The sequence below is a fragment of the Bufo gargarizans genome, chromosome 2 (genome assembly GCF_014858855.1).
Source record: "Bufo gargarizans isolate SCDJY-AF-19 chromosome 2, ASM1485885v1, whole genome shotgun sequence".
In the NCBI taxonomy this organism is placed as follows: Eukaryota; Metazoa; Chordata; class Amphibia; order Anura; family Bufonidae; genus Bufo; species Bufo gargarizans.
In genome coordinates, this window is record NC_058081.1 from 356,226,694 (window position 1) to 356,248,476 (window position 21,783).

The 21,783-nt window shown below is 40.8% G+C and overlaps 1 protein-coding gene across 4 annotated transcripts in view; it reads left to right on the forward strand.

Annotated features, from left to right (window-relative positions):
* The window catches only part of SH3TC2 (SH3 domain and tetratricopeptide repeats 2), a 198,405-nt gene that overhangs the window by 144,251 nt on the left and 32,371 nt on the right, over positions 1 to 21,783 (forward strand). For all 4 annotated transcript variants that reach the window (XM_044280726.1, XM_044280724.1, XM_044280725.1 and 1 more), the window contains 2 exons: positions 10,274 to 11,977; positions 15,249 to 15,429. In XM_044280726.1, coding sequence (XP_044136661.1) covers positions 10,274 to 11,977; positions 15,249 to 15,429 — 1,885 coding nt within the window. The remainder of the gene's footprint in view (positions 1 to 10,273; positions 11,978 to 15,248; positions 15,430 to 21,783) is intronic.

The following is a 21,783-nucleotide window of genomic DNA, read 5'->3' on the forward strand; positions in this document are numbered from 1 at the left end:
GCCACCTCCTCTTCCATCATCGCCCTAAGTGTTTTCTCAAGGAGACATAGAAGTGGTATTGTAACGCTGATAACGGTGTCATCGCCACTGGCCATGTTGGTGGAGTACTCGAAACAGCGCAACAGGGCACACAGGTCTCGCATGGAGGCCCAGTCATTGGTGGTGAAGTGGTGCTGTTCTGTAGTGCGACTGACCCGTGCGTGCTGCAGCTGAAACTCCACTATGGCCTGCTGCTGCTCGCACAGTCTGTCCAGCATGTGCAAGGTGGAGTTCCACCTGGTGGGCACGTCGCATATGAGGCGGTGAGCGGGAAGGCCGAAGTTACGCTGTAGCGCAGACAGGCGAGCAGCAGCAGGATGTGAACGCCGGAAGCGCGAACAGACGGCCCGCACTTTATGCAGCAGCTCTGACATGTCGGGGTAGTTGTGAATGAACTTCTGCACCACCAAATTCAGCACATGCGCCAAGCAAGGGATGTGCGTCAAATTGGCTAGTCCCAGAGCTGCAACGAGATTTCGCCCATTATCACACACCACCAGGCCGGGCTTGAGGCTCACCGGCAGCAACCACTCGTCGGTCTGTTGTTCTATACCCCGCCACAACTCCTGTGCGGTGTGGGGCCTGTCCCCCAAACATATGAGTTTCAGAATGGCCTGCTGACGTTTACCCCGGGCTGTGCTGAAGTTGGTGGTGAAGGTGTGTGGCTGACTGGATGAGCAGGTGGAAGAAGAGGAGGAGGAAGCCGAGAAGGAGGAGGTGGCAACAGGAGGCAAAGAATGTTGCCCTGCGATCCTTGGCGGCGGAAGGACGTGCGCCAAACAGCTCTCCGCCTGGGGCCCAGCTGCCACTACATTTACCCAGTGTGCAGTTAGGGAGATATAGCGTCCCTGGCCGTGCTTACTGGTCCACGTATCTGTGGTTAGGTGGACCTTGCTACAGATGGCGTTGCGCAGTGCACACTTGATTTTATGGGATACTTGGTTGTGCAGGGAAGGCACGGCTCTCTTGGAGAAGTAGTGCCGGCTGGGAACAACATACTGTGGGACAGCAAGCGACATGAGCTGTTTGAAGCTGTCTGTGTCCACCAGCCTAAATGACAGCATTTCATAGGCCAGTAGTTTAGAAATGCTGGCATTCAGGGCCAGGGATCGAGGGTGGCTAGGTGGGAATTTACGCTTTCTATCAAATGTTTGTGAGATGGAGAGCTGAACGCTGGCGTGTGACATGGTTGAGACGCTTGGTGACGGAGGTGGTGGTGGTGGTGTTGGTGGTACATCCCCTGTTTGCTGGGCGGCAGGTGCCAACGTTCCTCCAGAGGCGGAGGAAGAGGCCGAGGCGGCAGCAGCAGAATAGGCCGAGGCGGCAGCAGCAGAAGAGGTAGCAGGGGGAGCCTGAGTGACTTCCTTGGTTTTAAGGTGTTTACTCCACTGCAGTTCATGCTTTGCATGCAGGTGCCTGGTCATGCAGGTTGTGCTCAGGTTCAGAACGTTAATGCCTCGCTTCAGGCTCTGATGGCACAGCGTGCAAACCACTCGGGTCTTGTCGTCAGCACATTGTTTGAAGAAGTGCCATGCCAGGGAACTCCTTGAAGCTGCCTTTGGGGTGCTCGGTCCCAGATGGCGGCGGTCAGTAGCAGGCGGAGTCTCTTGGCGGCGGGTGTTCTGCTTTTGCCCACTGCTCCCTCTTTTGCTACGCTGTTGGCTCGGTCTCACCACTGCCTCTTCCTCCGAACTGTGAAAGTCAGTGGCACGACCTTCATTCCATGTGGGGTCTAGGACCTCATCGTCCCCTGCATCGTCTTCCACCCAGTCTTGATCCCTGACCTCCTGTTCAGTCTGCACACTGCAGAAAGACGCAGCAGTTGGCACCTGTGTTTCGTCATCATCAGAGACATGCTGAGGTGGTATTCCCATGTCCTCATCATCAGGAAACATAAGTGGTTGTGCGTCAGTGCATTCTATGTCTTTCACCGCTGGGGAAGGGCTAGGTGGATGCCCTTGGGAAACCCTGCCAGCGGAGTCTTCAAACAGCATAAGAGACTGCTGCATAACTTGAGGCTGAGACAGTTTCCCTGGTATGCATGGGGGTGATGTGACAGACTGATGGGGTTGGTTTTCAGGCGCCATCTGTGCGCTTTCTGCAGAAGACTGGGTGGGAGATAATGTGAACGTGCTGGATCCACTGTCGGCCACCCAATTGACTAATGCCTGTACCTGCTCAGGCCTTACCATCCTTAGAACGGCATTGGGCCCCACCATATATCGCTGTAAATTCTGGCGGCTACTGGGACCTGAGGTAGTTGGTACACTAGGACGTGTGGATGTGGCAGAACGGCCACGTCCTCTCCCAGCACCAGAGGGTCCACTAACACCACCACGACCATGTCCACGTCCGCGTCCCTTACTAGATGTTTTTCTCATTGTTATGGTTCACCACAACAACAAATATATTATTTGGCCCAATGTATTGTATTCAAATTCAGCGGGATATAAATTTGAGGCCTAGTATTTAGGCGCTGGGTGACCGGTATGGATTTAGTGACAGAATTAGACTTGGAAATACACAGTAGCGGGTGTGTGTGAAGTTATTCTGAATGACCCTATGTGCACCTTCAATATTATATACCCTTTTAGGGATAGATTTCAAATAGCTCTGATATAGCAGAAACCACTAAATTATGAAATTGCTAAATTGGGAATTGTACTTCAACCCAGAACAAAAAATGTGCTTTGACGGACACTAAATATCTTGCCCAGCAACAACAGTACAGCGGTGGGTAACGAGAGATTTAGAGGGAATTAAATTTGAGGCCTAGTATTTAGGCGCTGGGTCACCGGTATGGATTTAGTGACAGAATTAGACTTGGAAATGCACAGAAGCGTGTGTGTGAAGTTATTCTGAATGACCCAATGTGCACCTTCAATATTATATACCCTTTTTGGGATAGATTTCAAATAGCTCTGATATAGCAGGAACCACTAAATTATGAAATTGCTAAATTGGGAATTGTACTTCAACCCAGAACAAAAAATGTGCTTTGACGGGCACTAAATAACTTTCCCAGCTACAACAGGACAACGGTAACGAGAGATTTAGAGGGATTTAAATTTGAGGCCTAGTATTTAGGCGCTGGGTGACAGGTATGGGTTTAGTGACAGAATTAGACTTGGAAATACACAGTAGCGGGTGTGTGTGAAGTTATTCTGAATGACCCTATGTGCACCTTCAATATTATATACCCTTTTAGGGATAGATTTCAAATAGCTCTGATATAGCAGAAACCACTAAATTATGAAATTGCTAAATTGGGAATTGTACTTCAACCCAGAACAAAAAATGTGCTTTGACGGACACTAAATATCTTGCCCAGCAACAACAGTACAGCGGTGGGTAACGAGAGATTTAGAGGGAATTAAATTTGAGGCCTAGTATTTAGGCGCTGGGTCACCGGTATGGATTTAGTGACAGAATTAGACTTGGAAATGCACAGAAGCGTGTGTGTGAAGTTATTCTGAATGACCCAATGTGCACCTTCAATATTATATACCCTTTTTGGGATAGATTTCAAATAGCTCTGATATAGCAGGAACCACTAAATTATGAAATTGCTAAATTGGGAATTGTACTTCAACCCAGAACAAAAAATGTGCTTTGACGGGCACTAAGTAACTTTCCCAGCTACAACAGGACAACGGTAACGAGAGATTTAGAGGGATTTAAATTTGAGGCCTAGTATTTAGGCGCTGGGTGACAGGTATGGGTTTAGTGACAGAATTAGACTTGGAAATACACAGTAGCGGGTGTGTGTGAAGTTATTCTGAATGACCCTATGTGCACCTTCAATATTATATACCCTTTTAGGGATAGATTTCAAATAGCTCTGATATAGCAGAAACCACTAAATTATGAAATTGCTAAATTGGGAATTGTACTTCAACCCAGAACAAAAAATGTGCTTTGACGGACACTAAATATCTTGCCCAGCAACAACAGTACACCGGTGGGTAACGAGAGATTTAGAGGGAATTAAATTTGAGGCCTAGTATTTAGGCGCTGGGTCACCGGTATGGATTTAGTGACAGAATTAGACTTGGAAATACACAGTAGCGGGTGTGTGTGAAGTTATTCTGAATGACCCTATGTGCACCTTCAATATTATATACCCTTTTAGGGATAGATTTCAAATAGCTCTGATATAGCAGAAACCACTAAATTATGAAATTGCTAAATTGGGAATTGTACTTCAACCCAGAACAAAAAATGTGCTTTGACGGACACTAAATATCTTGCCCAGCAACAACAGTACAGCGGTGGGTAACGAGAGATTTAGAGGGAATTAAATTTGAGGCCTAGTATTTAGGCGCTGGGTCACCGGTATGGATTTAGTGACAGAATTAGACTTGGAAATGCACAGAAGCGTGTGTGTGAAGTTATTCTGAATGACCCAATGTGCACCTTCAATATTATATACCCTTTTTGGGATAGATTTCAAATAGCTCTGATATAGCAGGAACCACTAAATTATGAAATTGCTAAATTGGGAATTGTACTTCAACCCAGAACAAAAAATGTGCTTTGACGGGCACTAAATAACTTTCCCAGCTACAACAGGACAACGGTAACGAGAGATTTAGAGGGATTTAAATTTGAGGCCTAGTATTTAGGCGCTGGGTGACAGGTATGGGTTTAGTGACAGAATTAGACTTGGAAATACACAGTAGCGGGTGTGTGTGAAGTTATTCTGAATGACCCTATGTGCACCTTCAATATTATATACCCTTTTAGGGATAGATTTCAAATAGCTCTGATATAGCAGAAACCACTAAATTATGAAATTGCTAAATTGGGAATTGTACTTCAACCCAGAACAAAAAATGTGCTTTGACGGACACTAAATATCTTGCCCAGCAACAACAGTACAGCGGTGGGTAACGAGAGATTTAGAGGGAATTAAATTTGAGGCCTAGTATTTAGGCGCTGGGTCACCGGTATGGATTTAGTGACAGAATTAGACTTGGAAATGCACAGAAGCGTGTGTGTGAAGTTATTCTGAATGACCCAATGTGCACCTTCAATATTATATACCCTTTTTGGGATAGATTTCAAATAGCTCTGATATAGCAGGAACCACTAAATTATGAAATTGCTAAATTGGGAATTGTACTTCAACCCAGAACAAAAAATGTGCTTTGACGGGCACTAAATAACTTTCCCAGCTACAACAGGACAACGGTAACGAGAGATTTAGAGGGATTTAAATTTGAGGCCTAGTATTTAGGCGCTGGGTGACAGGTATGGGTTTAGTGACAGAATTAGACTTGGAAATACACAGTAGCGGGTGTGTGTGAAGTTATTCTGAATGACCCTATGTGCACCTTCAATATTATATACCCTTTTAGGGATAGATTTCAAATAGCTCTGATATAGCAGAAACCACTAAATTATGAAATTGCTAAATTGGGAATTGTACTTCAACCCAGAACAAAAAATGTGCTTTGACGGACACTAAATATCTTGCCCAGCAACAACAGTACACCGGTGGGTAACGAGAGATTTAGAGGGAATTAAATTTGAGGCCTAGTATTTAGGCGCTGGGTCACCGGTATGGATTTAGTGACAGAATTAGACTTGGAAATACACAGTAGCGGGTGTGTGTGAAGTTATTCTGAATGACCCTATGTGCACCTTCAATATTATATACCCTTTTAGGGATAGATTTCAAATAGCTCTGATATAGCAGAAACCACTAAATTATGAAATTGCTAAATTGGGAATTGTACTTCAACCCAGAACAAAAAATGTGCTTTGACGGACACTAAATATCTTGCCCAGCAACAACAGTACAGCGGTGGGTAACGAGAGATTTAGAGGGAATTAAATTTGAGGCCTAGTATTTAGGCGCTGGGTCACCGGTATGGATTTAGTGACAGAATTAGACTTGGAAATGCACAGAAGCGTGTGTGTGAAGTTATTCTGAATGACCCTATGTGCACCTTCAATATTATATACCCTTTTTGGGATAGATTTCAAATAGCTCTGATATAGCAGGAACCACTAAATTATGAAATTGCTAAATTGGGAATTGTACTTCAACCCAGAACAAAAAATGTGCTTTGACGGGCACTAAATAACTTTCCCAGCTACAACAGGACAACGGTAACGAGAGATTTAGAGGGATTTAAATTTGAGGCCTAGTATTTAGGCGCTGGGTGACAGGTATGGGTTTAGTGACAGAATTAGACTTGGAAATACACAGTAGCGGGTGTGTGTGAAGTTATTCTGAATGACCCTATGTGCACCTTCAATATTATATACCCTTTTAGGGATAGATTTCAAATAGCTCTGATATAGCAGAAACCACTAAATTATGAAATTGCTAAATTGGGAATTGTACTTCAACCCAGAACAAAAAATGTGCTTTGACGGACACTAAATATCTTGCCCAGCAACAACAGTACACCGGTGGGTAACGAGAGATTTAGAGGGAATTAAATTTGAGGCCTAGTATTTAGGCGCTGGGTCACCGGTATGGATTTAGTGACAGAATTAGACTTGGAAATACACAGTAGCGGGTGTGTGTGAAGTTATTCTGAATGACCCTATGTGCACCTTCAATATTATATACCCTTTTTGGGATAGATTTCAAATAGCTCTGATATAGCAGGAACCACTAAATTATGAAATTGCTAAATTGGGAATTGTACTTCAACCCAGAACAAAAAATGTGCTTTGACGGGCACTAAATAACTTTCCCAGCTACAACAGGACAACGGTAACGAGAGATTTAGAGGGATTTAAATTTGAGGCCTAGTATTTAGGCGCTGGGTGACAGGTATGGGTTTAGTGACAGAATTAGACTTGGAAATACACAGTAGCGGGTGTGTGTGAAGTTATTCTGAATGACCCTATGTGCACCTTCAATATTATATACCCTTTTTGGGATAGATTTCAAATAGCTCTGATATAGCAGAAACCACTAAATTATGAAATTGCTAAATTGGGAATTGTACTTCAACCCAGAACAAAAAATGTGCTTTGACGGACACTAAATATCTTGCCCAGCAACAACAGTACAGCGGTGGGTAACGAGAGATTTAGAGGGAATTAAATTTGAGGCCTAGTATTTAGGCGCTGGGTCACCGGTATGGATTTAGTGACAGAATTAGACTTGGAAATACACAGTAGCGGGTGTGTGTGAAGTTACTCTGAATGACCCTATGTGCACCTTCAATATTATATACCCTTTTTGGGATAGATTTCAAAGAGCTCTGATATAGCAGGAACCACTAAATTATGAAATTGCTAAATTGGGAATTGTATTTCAACCCAGAACAAGAAATGTGCTTGAACGGACACTAAATAACTCGCCCAGCTACAGCACTAGGGACAGATTTAGCTGGATATAAATTTGAGGCCTAGTATTTAGGCGCTGGGTGACCGGTATGGATTTAGTGACAGAATTAGACTGGGATATGGCCAAAAAATGAACAGACTATTGCTGGTTAAATGCACTTGGTGTGACAGCTTCACCCTGATGTAGGCTTTAGCCAAAAAACAACCACACCATTGAGGGTTAAATGCACTTGGTGACAGGCGCAGCTTGCCCCTGATTTTGTATATGGCCAAAAAATGAACAGACTATTGCTGGTTAAATGCACTTGGTGTGACAGCTTCACCCTGATGTAGGCTTTAGCCAAAAAACAACCACACCATTGAGGGTTAAATGCACTTGGTGACAGGCGCAGCTTGCCCCTGATTTTGTATATGGCCAAAAAATGAACAGACTATTGCTGGTTAAATGCACTTGGTGTGACAGCTTCACCCTGATGTAGGCTTTAGCCAAAAAACAACCACACCATTGAGGGTTAAATGCACTTGGTGACAGGCGCAGCTTGCCCCTGATTTTGTATATGGCCAAAAAATGAACAGACTATTGCTGGTTAAATGCACTTGGTGTGACAGCTTCACCCTGATGTAGGCTTTAGCCAAAAAACAACCACACCATTGAGGGTTAAATGCACTTGGTCGCAGCTTGTGCTGGCGCACCACAAGACACAAAATGGCCGCCGATCACCCCAGAAAAATGAGACTGACAAACGGTCTGTGCAGCCTAAAAACAGTGAGCAATTGAGGATCAGCAGCTCAATGATCCACAGCTGCAGATCGATCAGTTAATCAAGTCCTTTGGAGGAGTTAATCTGCCTAATCTCGCCCTACTGTCGCAGCCGCAACCTCTCCCTACGCTAATCAGAGCAGAGTGACGGGCGGCGCTATGTGACTCCAGCTTAAATAGAGGCTGGGTCACATGGTGCTCTGGCCAATCACAGCCATGCCAATAGTAGGCATGGCTGTGATGGCCTCTTGGGGCAAGTAGTATGACGCTTGTTGATTGGCTGCTTTGCAGCCTTTCAAAAAGCGCCAAGAAAGCGTCACAAAAGCGCGACGAACACCGAACCCGAACCCGGACTTTTACGAAAATGTCCGGGTTCGGGTCCGTGTCACGGACACCCCAAAATTCGGTACGAACCCGAACTATACAGTTCGAGTTCGCTCATCCCTACTAGCAAGTTCAGAAATTGTGAGAGGAAGAAATTGTGAATTGTGGGTAGTTTGTTTCGAACCGACCGTGCGTTCCAGAGTACGCAGTTAAAAGGAACTGGAGAGGATGTGCAGTTAACATTAATATGATTTTTGGAGTTTCTGTGTATGGCAAAGGAGGAGTTAGCAACAGAGGGAGGGCCAGGATTTGGTGAAATATCCCCTGCAACTAGTGGCAGGAGAACAGAAAGAGACAGCAAGTGGTTGAAAGATTTATATTGGTGTTTTTTATGCTGCACTGTGGAGGAAGATGGGTCAGTATAATGTATAAGGGGAAAAAGTGTATGGGAACTGAACAAGGGTGAGGGAAGGAGGGACTGATGTGGAGAGAAGCGACAAAGAGTGGACAGTGTGGTTGAATTTGAAAGTAGACAGCCATAGTGATGAGAAGAGCAGCCATAGCCTGAGTGAAACAAAAGGGTAGGATACCTGTGCTGTGTGTAACTTTGTTTGAGTAGTACACATAGCATCTCTGTCTCCTGCAGTGTCTAACTGCCATGATTAACTGCCAAGCGCTTAGGCAAAATGGCACTTTGGCAGGTGTCATGTTTAAAACCCGTACTTTCACCGTACATGTACAGCGGCAGTGTTGAGAGTGTTAAGTCAGACTTTATGTTATGTTTTGAATGAGAGATGAAAAAAGGGATTGCTCCTTAGGCCCCTTTCGCACGAACGATATGGATTAGGTCCAGATGCGTTCAGGAAAACTCCACCATTTCGTAAGCAAGTTCAATCAGTTTTGTTTGCGATTGCATTCAGTTGTTACGTTTTTATCGCGCGGGTGAAATGCGCCTTGATGCGTTTTTCACGCACGTGATAGAAAACTGAAGGTTTACAAACAACATCTCTTAGCAACCATCAGTGAAAAACGCATTGCATCCTCACTTGCTTGCGGAGGCGATGCGTTTTTTCAGCAGCCCCGCTCACTTCTATGGGTCCAATGTTGTGTGAAATATGCAGAATATAGAACATGCTGCGATTTTAGCGCAACACTCATGTACACAGATCCATTGAAATGAATGGGTCCGGATTCAATGCGGGCGCAATGCGTTCGCATTGCGCATTGCACCCGCGTGGAAAAAACGCTCGTCTGAAAGCGGCCTTAAGCTTGTGATGATGATTAACAGGGATGTCAACCGTCCAGAAATTCTTGGACAATACACAAAATAGGGAACTTTTTCTAGTGACAATGAACAAAAAAATGAGGCATCCGTGATTTTTAAGAGTCTGGGTGTACTTTAGCAGGTTATTATTATTGTAATTATCATGATGTTACAGCTCACAGTAAATGCTGGTAATGAGTCCACATCAGTATATTGAGCTTTAGACATGTAATACTTACTGTATAACCTTTATCAATTATTATAGTTTTACAGTTCGTACGTAAAAAATGTTTCTTCTGTGATTATGGGGGGATAATTTGTCCAGGAAAAAAAGTAAAATTCAGGTTGGCAACACTGATAAAACTGAGGTGACACAATTTTACATACTTATGAAAGCAGCCATAGTTTATAGCAACATTTTTGGAGTCATATTGCATAGTGCTTTCATTGATGGTTCAATCAAACATATTTTCTGTATTTGACATAACATTTACTGAGATTTTATTAAACGTGCCTAATGTGCTAAATATGTTGTCACAATCTGTAATAATCTTACATTGCAATTTTTCCAGGTGCCCGAAATAAATTTTATGAAACACAAATATCTGATAGTTGGGAGGAAATTGAAGCTATAAGTGAATCTACTAAATGCAGTGTGTCTGAGAAGTCAAGTCCAGATTCAGAGTGGAGATATGAAGTAGAAGGCTTCCATGTGGCCGGACAGGAGGATATTGATGACCCAAAGTTCTTCGTTGACTTAAATGCTGGAGACCTAGAAGACTCTGAAGTCTTTGATCCTGTATTGACATTTCTCAATAAAGAAGGCTATGATTCTCATTTCCAGCCCTTATATGATCTTTCTATGTCTTTCCTCAACTCTACATTTTACGGGTTTTCAGAAGAAGAAGACTTGGTAATGTACTTGGAAACATCCCGGAACTGGGCAAAAAGGAATAACATGTCTTGGGCTCACATACGATGTTGTTTCCTTCTAGGACGAATTTGTGCCAAGAGAATGAAGCTATCCCAGGCAAGAGTTTACTTTGAAGAAGCCTTAAGTGCCATTAGTCATGGATTTCTAGATTTGCAACTTTTGGCTGCCTTGTACGGAAATTTATCAGCTATCTACTTGAAGCAAAATTTGAAATCTAAGCAAGAACTTTTGTTGGAAAAAGCTGCTAGCCTTTTAACTTGCATATCTCAGCATAATTTTAGCTCAGAAAGTGAGCTTGAGGTGCTAAAATATGTATTTAGGAAAGCTGTAATTGTTAACAATGCCTCCTTAGAATCTCGTACTTGCTTCCTTATATTTCGGTTGCTATATCAGCTCGGAAGGCATGACGATGCCCTACCATTTCTGGAACGCTTGCAGTTTCTTCTTATTACTTCATGCTCCCAAACTTTGAATTCCAATACAAGTGTGATGCCCATATTAAGTTACTTGTATGATAAAAAATATCTGCCCCATGTTGCTTTGGCATCAGCTAGACTGTACAAATCAGTTGGCATGAAAATAATGCCATCTCCATTGTGGCGAGTTGGTGTAGTTATGCAAAATATATCCAAAATTATGGGATGTCCACTAAAAGGCAACCATATTCCAGCTCAAGCTTCCCCTTACTTAAAACATGCATTATCCTCTTCATACGAAGGTGGAGATGTGAAAGCTCAGAGAACGTTGTGTCTTCTTTTATCCAAGCTCTACCTCCAACAAAGTCTTCTGTCTGGCGCCATTGGTTATACTAAAAGGGCTGTTGAATTAGGTAGATGGACCAGTGAAGAAGAAGCTTTTGAGTCTGCTCTGTTTTTAGGCTGGTTATATATTTTGAACGGGAATTTTGAACAAGCTTGCTGTATTTTAATGCCTCTTTTAGACTCCATGCAGGAAACTGACAGTACCACTCAGTGTGGTGTTGTGCACAATCTCCTCGCAAATGCACAGAAGAGGAATAAAAAGGTACATGAGTCTTCAAGGGGGTATTCATATGCCCTTAAAATGGCTACTGAAACAGGCAATAGAAGAAACCAAGCCATAGCCCTTGCAAACTTTGGGACATTGGCTGTGTCTTGCCAAGCCTTTATTATGGCAGAGAGATATTTTGTAAAGTCTGTCCAACTTTTTATAGATGTACAGGACTGTGGTGATGCAGAGAGAGAGCTATCTCAAGTCTTGCTCTGGTTGGGAAAAATCTTGATAGAACAACAGAAGCTTGAAAATGGCAATGTTTGCTTTGAACTTGCATTGCTGTTTGCTATGAAGTCCACTAACTTGAAAAGTGAGTTATTCATTTAACGTGTGCCCTAAAGAGAACCTGTCACCATGAAATTCACTGCAGGCAGCATGTTGTAGAGCAGGAGAAGCTGAGCAGATTAATATATAATGTAGTTTGGTGGGAAAAGATTCAAAAATACGAGTAATGGTTTCTGCTCTTTTCTGCTAAGGGCATATAAGGATATAGCAGTCAATCTCAGATAAGATGGCCCACTTTGGAAGCTCAGAATAAGCAGAGATTGTAATGCATAAATTACAAGTCTTGCTGAATATTCTCCCCAAAAATTATACATACAGTATACTGTATATCTGCTCAGTTCCTCCTGCTCTAGACATGCTTTTAGACATGCATGTACCATACTTGTTTTATCCTGTTGTGTTTGTAAACTATACCTTTCATAGTATCATATAGAAAGTAATATCCTGATGTGCATCTGGGTGAATGCTGAGTTCATACAATGCATTTGGATCATTTTATGTTTTCATATTTTTATATATTGTGGCCTTGTGCTAAAATAAAATAAAAAATCCAAGCTTTTCCCCATAATTCTGCACTTAATATCTGATAATGACAATGTGAAAATGGAAAGTTTGAAATCTTTGCTAATTTATTGAAAAGTAAAAAACTAAACTATTGTATTGACATAAATATTTATACTCTTTACTCAAGATTTAAGGTGGATTTTCCTCTTTCCGATAATCTATTACATTATCGGAAACAAACTTTCTTATGAACACTCGTTCCCGACAATCTGCCCATCTAAATGTGCCGCTAATCACCCGATGAACGATTGAAACGCTTGTTTGTCGGGTGATCCTTTTGTTTTTGCAGAAACACCAATTATTGTTTCTGGGCAGCAAATTGTGCTGTCTAAACAGCGATCTGGTGCCCAGAAACAATAATTCTGTATGGGGAAAAGCAATCACAATAGCAATCCCTCGTCCTCATACTGTGAAGAAGATCGCTGCATGTAAATGCACCAGTCTCCTTCATTGAATGAGCAGCCGACTGTCAGAAAGGAACGCTGTCGTGATGGTATTCGGCAGGTCATGAGTAGTGCCTGGTTTCTTCCAGAAGCTTCCATGAAACTTAGAATATTGAGGCCAAAAGGTTTAATCTTGGTTTCATCAAAGCAGAGACTCTTGTTTCTCACAGTCTGCTTTTTGCAAACTGGGTGGGCTTTCATGTGTTTTGTACTGAGAAGAAACTTCCTTCTGGCCTCTCTGCCATAAAGTCCATATTGGTGGAGTGCTACAGTTGACCTTCTGGATGTTTCTCCCGTCTGCACACAGGATTTTTAGAGCTCAGCCAGTGTGGCTATTTGGTTGTTGGTCACCTCTCTTACCAAGGCACTGGTCCTGGTTGTTTCAAACTCCTTCCATTTAAGAATTATGGACACCACTGTGCTATTGGGAACTTTCAATGCAGCAGAAATGTCTTGTACCTTTCTCTAGTTCTCTACCGTCATGTAATCCTGTCTCTGAGCTGTACAAGCAGTTCTTTTCTCCTTATGGCTTGGATTTTGCTCTGATATGCATTGTCTTTGCAAATCATGTCCAGTCAACTGAGTTTACAACAGGTGGACTCCAATCGAGGTGGGAAAACATCTAAAGGATGTTCAAAAGAAATAGGGGGGATCCCAGAGCTAGTTTTCAAATGTCATAGAAAAGGGTTCGAATACATGTATAAATTTAATTTTTCTTTTTTAATAAATTTACAAAAGACTCTAAAATCCTGTTTTCAGTTTCTCAATTGGAGAAAATAGTGTTTTATTCTAGCTGAAGGCCACAATCTAACAAAATGTGCAAAAAGTGAGAGTCTGAATACTGTCCAAATGTATGTCATTGAAAATGAATCTATCCCTAAACACATTGAAGCAGATTTAAAGAGGACCTTTCACCACTCCTGACATGCGTGTTTTAATAGCTTCATGCATTCCCCATGTAATAACAATTCTGGAACATCTATTCTTATGTCTCTATGTTGTGCCATTCCTTTATTATTACCTACTTATCTACTATAAGTTATAAATTAATTGCTAGAAGTCTTCAGTAAGGGTACAGAGGGGTGGTAACAAGTTGGGGGTGTACCTGCATAGTCAAACAATGGCAACAATGATTGGATAGAGTGAGACTGTGCACACTCCCAACTTGTTACCACCCCTCTGTACCCTTACTGCAGACTGCTAGCAATTAATATATAACGTCATTCATAAATTCTCCTAGAAATAATAAAGGAATGGCACAACATAGGGCCATAAGAATAGATGTTCCAGAGTTGTTATTACATGGGGAATGCATGTAGCTATTAAAACAGACATATCAGGAGCGGTGAAAGTTCCTCTTTAATAATACTGTCTAAAAGTAAGCAATTGTAAACTTAGAAAATGATAAACTGCATAAGATTTAGGTTGATGCTGGATGATAAATCTGTTGCATTTTTAGACCATTTAATCTAAGATTATGCCACCTATATGTTGACAAACAGAGGCATATATAAGCCATGCCCTTTTTCCAGTGACACCACACCCCATTTTCACTAAGACATGTCCCCTTTCTGGAGAGGCATAAAAGGGTTAGAAAAGTGTTTAAAACGCTTGATAAATGCAGTGCAAAGAATTTACGCATGCTGTATATGTATAGAAGAAGTCAGAGGTTTAACCTTACATACACACCATGATTTACAGTTAAATTGTGGGGTAAATATGTATGGAGTGTGCTCAACTGTCAAGCCCGCTCCATCCGTGGTGGATGCTGACTATATATTAGTGATAGGTATGGCAGATAGTGCCATATCTGTCCTGGGAAATGGTTCTCTGCTGTGTCAATTTACAAACTGACTGTTTGGGATTTTAGGTAATTGAAGCTGAAATATTATGTACTTTTAAATCTATGAGTGTCCTTCTCTGATCCAGTTTTTCGAAATTCAACAGTGACATTCTACTCACCCTATATATGTCATAAAATATTAATTTGCCTTGCAAAAAATGGCAAAATAATATTAATGAAATTCATTTAAACACCACAAGAATCCTGCCAAGTATGCCATATATGCAAATTTTGAACAATTGAAATGTTTAATATTTCTTTTAGTTTTCTCTCCTTTTTCTTTATCAGATTTAGAGAGATTTCAAAGGCCTTAATACTATGTAATTTACATACTGAGAGAAAAGCATGCACTTATATTTTAATTTCTTATACCATTTATTTCCCACAGGTCTTTTTGTAATTTTATATAATTTGAAAAGTGATTGTACTATGCATTACTTATGCAGGTCAACTTAGTGTCATAGAAGAATTGTCCAATTTCTACAGTGAGGTGTGTCCGGTCATTGGAGCTCACATAACATATTGTGAACACTGGGTCCACCTACTGCAACTTTTGAAAGACAGAAAAAAGGAAGGAGATGTTTTAAGTACCCTAAGTAGGCTTTATCAGACTCTGAACACTGCCAAGTAAGTACAGTCAACTTAATGGTGTATTATGTGAAGTGAGTTGATCAGCAAACATGAGTAATAATTATGTTGAAAATCTAGAACTAGATATCAATCACCCTGAGTCACTATCAAAGTAAGACCCATCAAAAAGCTTATTTTGTCAAGGTGATTGGGAGCCCATCATAGAGTGTTGCTGTCCATTCTGGCTCACAGAGGAGAGTCCTGAGTGGGGGAAATAACCCAGTAATGTGCATATGCATATGGGTGATCATACATTTAATTTAAAGTCACCATATGACTGGACTTTTAATCTCATTATTAGTATTGAGAGAATTTCAGGAAACATTCGATTCTGTACGAAGCCGAATTTCCTCGTGCTTCTTGGTAACATTTTTTTTCCCCCTAAACTGGTAGTTGAAAATAAAAGAATTATACTCACCTCATTCATTTGATCATGAAGAGGCTGTCTGCTCCCATCTTCATTGAAGAAAACCCGATAAAGGAAGGAAGCAGATGGCCTCTCCGCGATCAAGTGGATGAGGTGACTAACCTCTGAGAATATAAAGATGAGTCTCAGATGCCGCGATCAGTGTTGAAAGCGGCATCTGAGGGATTAAATGATAAGGGCAGCACAATCGCAGTTCATTGCACCTGCTCCGTAATTGGTAAGGCATTCAATTTCTTGACAAAGTTCAGCGAAGCTGTCGAATCCAATTTTTCAAAACTTCGCTCACCTCTTCTCATTATGTACCAGATGGTCTTACACATTTAAGCATATGGTATATACAAAGAATGTTGCGGTTTAATAAAAAACTACTTTTGAAAAGCGATAACATTGTCTATCTTTCTGATCAATCTTTTTACTCCTTTTCAAGCATAGTTAAATATTGAACTGTCGGGATTGGCTTCTAAGACAGATCACCCTTTATCATCATTTATCCAGATAGCAAATTATATTACAAAACCTAGTGTTATATATATATATATATATATATATATATATATATATATGACACCTTTTAGCCAGAAACTCACAGCTACAAAAGATAAATTAAATTAAAATAAAACCTGAATGATTGCTGATTTTAAATTTGTAAAAATAACTTTTTTCACTCTATGGAGCTGATAAAAAGAATAAATTATTTTCATTTGTATCATCTCTTTTTCCTGAGTTGCATTTGAAAAATATCAAAAGTTTTGTTTTAAAATTATTTGTTTTTATTAACTCTTAGCCTGGAGGTTACATATGGTTATAATAATCTATTTGCGCTGGCAAAGTGTGTAATGCTCAGATGGACCTTTATTTCTTATTATGGATGACTTTAACTACTGTTGAAAGAAAATATATGATTTATGTTGTACAGTGTTGGTGTACTGTGAACAATTCCTTGAGAATGTAATGTAGCATACAAGGTCTGTGTTTACTGTGAAGCCACTAGCATTTTTGCCCATTGACTAATTTTTTGATTATCAAATATATACACTAGCAGATGATGAAAAAAGATCACCTGGAAAACAATGCGATTGAGCTGAGATTGACAACGTATAAATTGCTAGTGGTGCTTGGTCAAAGATCACACAACCAAGGTGGTGCATCCTTTATTTTGGGTTCTGCAGCATGGCCTATGTTGAGGCAGGGTCAACTGAGACTGGGTGGCATCTCCCCTTGCTGCGATACAAGCTACTACTCTGGCATTGTAGCGCTGTAAAGATGCTAGATATCCTCCTGCCATTCTAAACTCTTTCAGCTTGCACGTGTAGTTCAGCCAAGGTTCAATAGTGCCAAGGCAGACCTTTCCTTCATCACTGAACACTATTGTTTGTCATTCATGTCTCCAGTGGACTCTCTTGCCACACCAGTGCAGGAGTTCAATGACGATGATGAGAGGTCAATGACAAACAAGCTGGAGCTACTGCAGGACCAATTTGTGATGCTGTGGCTGTCTTTTGCGATACAGCAGGTCTTCTTATATTGCATATGTCTTGACCATCCAGAACCCTCTTTACATGTGTGAGTGCCCCCCTCTGACCATTGTAAACTGAATCTTCTTGTCAAACTCTTTCTGAGATTTTCAATGTCCGTTAACTGCACAATTGGTGCACATCTTTGTCTAGCAGGCATAGGCATTTCAACAACCCCAATCAACAGTCCAGTAAGAAATTAGATTAAAAACAGTGATGTATAACACCCTCCAGCATTGCCATATTGTAAAATAGGCTTTGTTTTAAATCTTAACTCCTTCAAGGTGTTCATTGTTCAGTTACTGGAGTGTACATTTGTCCAATAACCATGCTGTTATCACCTTTCACTGACTATGTCAGATATTGAGGTGCCATCTGCTAACAGTACATGTTTCCTGGTCAACATATATCTCTGGCTATAATTTGTATAAACATAGGTGCCATATAATTCTAACAGTACATATTTTCTGGTCACCACCCATCACTGGCTATAAATTGGGAATATGGAGGTGTCATCGGCTAACTGTAGATGTTTCCTGGTCAACACCTATCTCTGTCTATAATTAGTTTAAACACAGGTGCTATCTGATACTTACAGTAGATGTTTCTTACTCACCACCTATCACTGACTATACATTTCTAATAGTGAAGTGCCATCTGCTAAAAGTTTAGGTTATTCCTGGTTACCACCTATTACTGGGTATCATTTCTAACAGTAATGTGCCATCTTTCTTTCAATTGTCTGTTTATTGGATTATTTGCATGCACATAGAACTGTGTGAAACATTTTCACAGTGGATATGCACAAATTAACAACTAGTGAATTATTATACTTATTGCACAAGAGAATAAAAAAGACGCAATATATATTGAACATGCAGTCATACAAAGAGAGCAGAAAGATTCCTATGCAGTCCAGAGGTTACAAGAATCATAATCCACATTAGTAGCCATAATGTAGACAGGCATCACATATTGACATGTATCCGGTGAGGGGAGGGGGCATATTTTTGTGAATTTAACATTTTCCTTTGTTCAAATGTTATATTTCTTTCTAATGTAGCAATTTGAACTACTTTTTTCACCAAGTGGGAGATTTACACCTTTATAATGGGATCATGGCCTTTGTTGCAAGAAGCAGTTGTAGCCACAGATATTTATCATATGGGTTCAAGTGGTCAAGGGAAATCAGGGGCAGGAATATGAGGTGGGGATTTAGTGAAGGAATCCTTGTTCATACATCATTTATAATGTTTCCTACTAGTGACTGCGTCACATTCCCACCAAATGTGTAAGACTGAGCTCTGATGTGCTAACTAAGCATCTCCAGTATAAGTCTGGAATTGTATTGTACTGTATTTATGTTGCAGCACTGGCTTTTCATACCATCTACTTGCAAGCTTGTAACTAGTTTCTTGCAAGTTTATGCTTCTGTATGGACTATAAGAATGCCTATAGGATGGTTTCACATCACTGTTTCATTTTCCGACCAGATTTTTTTTTTTTTTTTATGCAATACATATCTTAAAAAATGGATCTCAGACAGAAATGGCTAAAACAGATGCAAAATGTGCATAACAGATGCAACAGGATCCATTTTTTTTCTTGATGGATCAGAAGAACAGAAAATGAAACACTGATGTGAAACCAGCCTAAAATTGTCAATATTCCGATGAGGTGATATTGTGTTCCAATTCTTTCAACTAAGCTTTAGCATATTAAAGGATCTTATCAAGGTTGTGAGAAATTAGGTGTCTGTATATTTTTGAAGTTGGCTTCTTTGTTGGTGAAGCAGAGAAAACCATTTGTTTTAGCCAGACTAGATCTCTTAGGCTATGGCATTGTTTTTATTAAGTTCTTAAATTTAGTCTGCATTTTTGAAAAGACCCATTGTTGCTTGGAGGAACAAGATCTATCCACTAAGGGTGGGTTCACATCATGTTTTAACCCTCTTTTTGATGTATACATTTGAAAAAAATACTAAAATGCAGCACACCACCTTCTTGTATCCTGCACATCCTATTATCCTCTATGGCATCCATTTAACGCATACATTTTTGGTATACAGGTCCTTCTCAAATAATTAGCATATTGTGATAAAATTCATTATTTTCTGTAATGTACTGATAAACATTAGACTTTCATATATTTTAGATTCATTACACACCAACTGAAGTAGTTCAAGCCTTTTATTGTTTTAATATTGATGATTTTGGCATACAGCTCATGAAAACCCAAATTTCCTATCTCAAAAAATTAGCATATTTCATCCGACCAATAAAAGAAAAGTGTTTTTAATACAAAAAAAGTCAACCTTCAAATAATTATGTTCAGTTCTGCACTCAATACTTGGTCCGGAATCCTTTTGCAGAAATGACTGCTTCAATGCGGCGTGGCATGGAGGCAATCAGCCTGTGGCACTGCTGAGGTATTATGAAGGCCCAGGATGCTTTGATAGCGGCCTTAAGCTCATCCAGAGTGTTGGGTTTTGCGTCTCTCAACTTTCTCTTCCCAATATCCCACAGATTCTCTATGGGGTTCAGGTCAGGAGAGTTGGCAGGCCAATTGAGCCCAGTAATACCATGGTCAGTAAACCATTTACCAGTGGTTTTGGCACTGTGAGCAGGTGCCAGGTCGTGCTGAAAAATGAAATCTTCATCTCCATAAAGCTTTTCAGCAGATGGAAGCATGAAGTGCTCCAAAATCTCCTGATAGCTAGTTGCATTGACCCTGCCCTTGATAAAACACAGTGGACCAACACCAGCAGCTGACATGGCACCCCAGACCATCACTGTCTGTGGGTACTTGACACTGGACTTCAGGCATTTTGGCATTTCCCTCTCCCCAGTCTTCCTCCAGACTCTGGCACCCTGATTTCCGAATGACATGCAAAATTTGCTTTCATCCGAAAAAAGTACTTTGGACCACTGAGCAACAGTCCAGTGCTGCTTCTCTGTAGCCCAGGTCAGGCGCTTCTGCCGCTGTTTCTGGTTCAAAAGTGGCTTGACCTGGGGAATGCGGCACCTGTAGCCCATTTCCTGCACACGCCTGTGGATGTTTCTACTCCAGACTCAGTCCACTGCTTCCGCAGGTCCCCCAAGGTCTGGAATCGGTCCTTCTCCACAATCTTCCTCAGGGTCCGCTCACCTCTTCTCGTTGTGCAGCGTTTTCTGCCACACTTTTTCCTTCCCACAGACTTCCCACTGAGGTGCCTTGATACAGCACTCTGGGAACAGCCTATTCGTTCAGAAATTTCTTTCTGTGTCTTACCCTCTTGTTTGAGGGTGTCAATGATGGCCTTCTGGACAGCAGTCAGGTCGGCAGTCTTACCCATGATTGCGGTTTTGAGTAATGAACCAGGCTGGGAGTTTTTAAAAGCCTCAGGAATCTTTTGCAGGTGTTTAGAGTTAATTAGTTGATTCAGATGATTAGGTTAATAGCTCGTTTAGAGAACCTTTTCATGATATGCTAATTTTTTGAGATAGGAATTTTGGGTTTTCATGAGCTGTATGCCAAAATCATCAATATTAAAACAATAAAAGGCTTGAACTACTTCAGTTGGTGTGTAATGAATCTAAAATATATGAAAGTCTAATGTTTATCAGTACATTACAGAAAATAATGAACTTTATCACAATATGCTAATTTTTTGAGAAGGACCTGTATATTAAACAGATGGGGAAAACGTCATGTGAACCCAGCCTAGGATATCTCCCATAAATCTTTTAAGATAGTTTGTAGAGGGAGCCATGTGCCAGTGAGGGGTTCCCTGTGTCCTAAAAAAAATCTCCCATTCTTGTGAGGAAGTGGGCCACACCTTTTCGTCTTTTGAAATCTCGCTCCATACCTCAAGAATAGCATTTGTAAAGTGATTAATGTTAAAGTTGAGCATTTTAGTTGTCTGTATGTATAATAAAGAATTTGTAAGTGGGGATTTTATTATAGTTTCCTCTATTGGGAGGTCAAGTTTATACTTAACGTTTTGTGCTAGTCAATAATTCTATCTGCTCCATCAGTAACTTGATAATATGTGTACTTAGCAGTAATTAATCACATCAAGAAATTTAGGTCTGATTAAGACTGAGTAGAATGAACAGTATTTTGCCAAAAGTAGTTTACAAAATTGTGTGTAGTTTCATCAAATAAGACTTAATAATGGGAAATAAATGGGATCGTTTATCATTTAATATCATCATTTTTTTTGCAGCAAAGGTTCATAATTCAATGAAAACTAGGAGTTTGGGGAGGGTGATATCTACAGTCCTAGAGATTTAATTGAATTAGTAGCCCATGGGAGCTGTATTGATGTCAGGACTATCTTGCAGGGGCATGTGGCATTAAGAGTTATTGATTTAGAGGAACTATTGTTGTTGTTGAATATAGAGTGAAAGTAATCCAATGTGGTTGTTA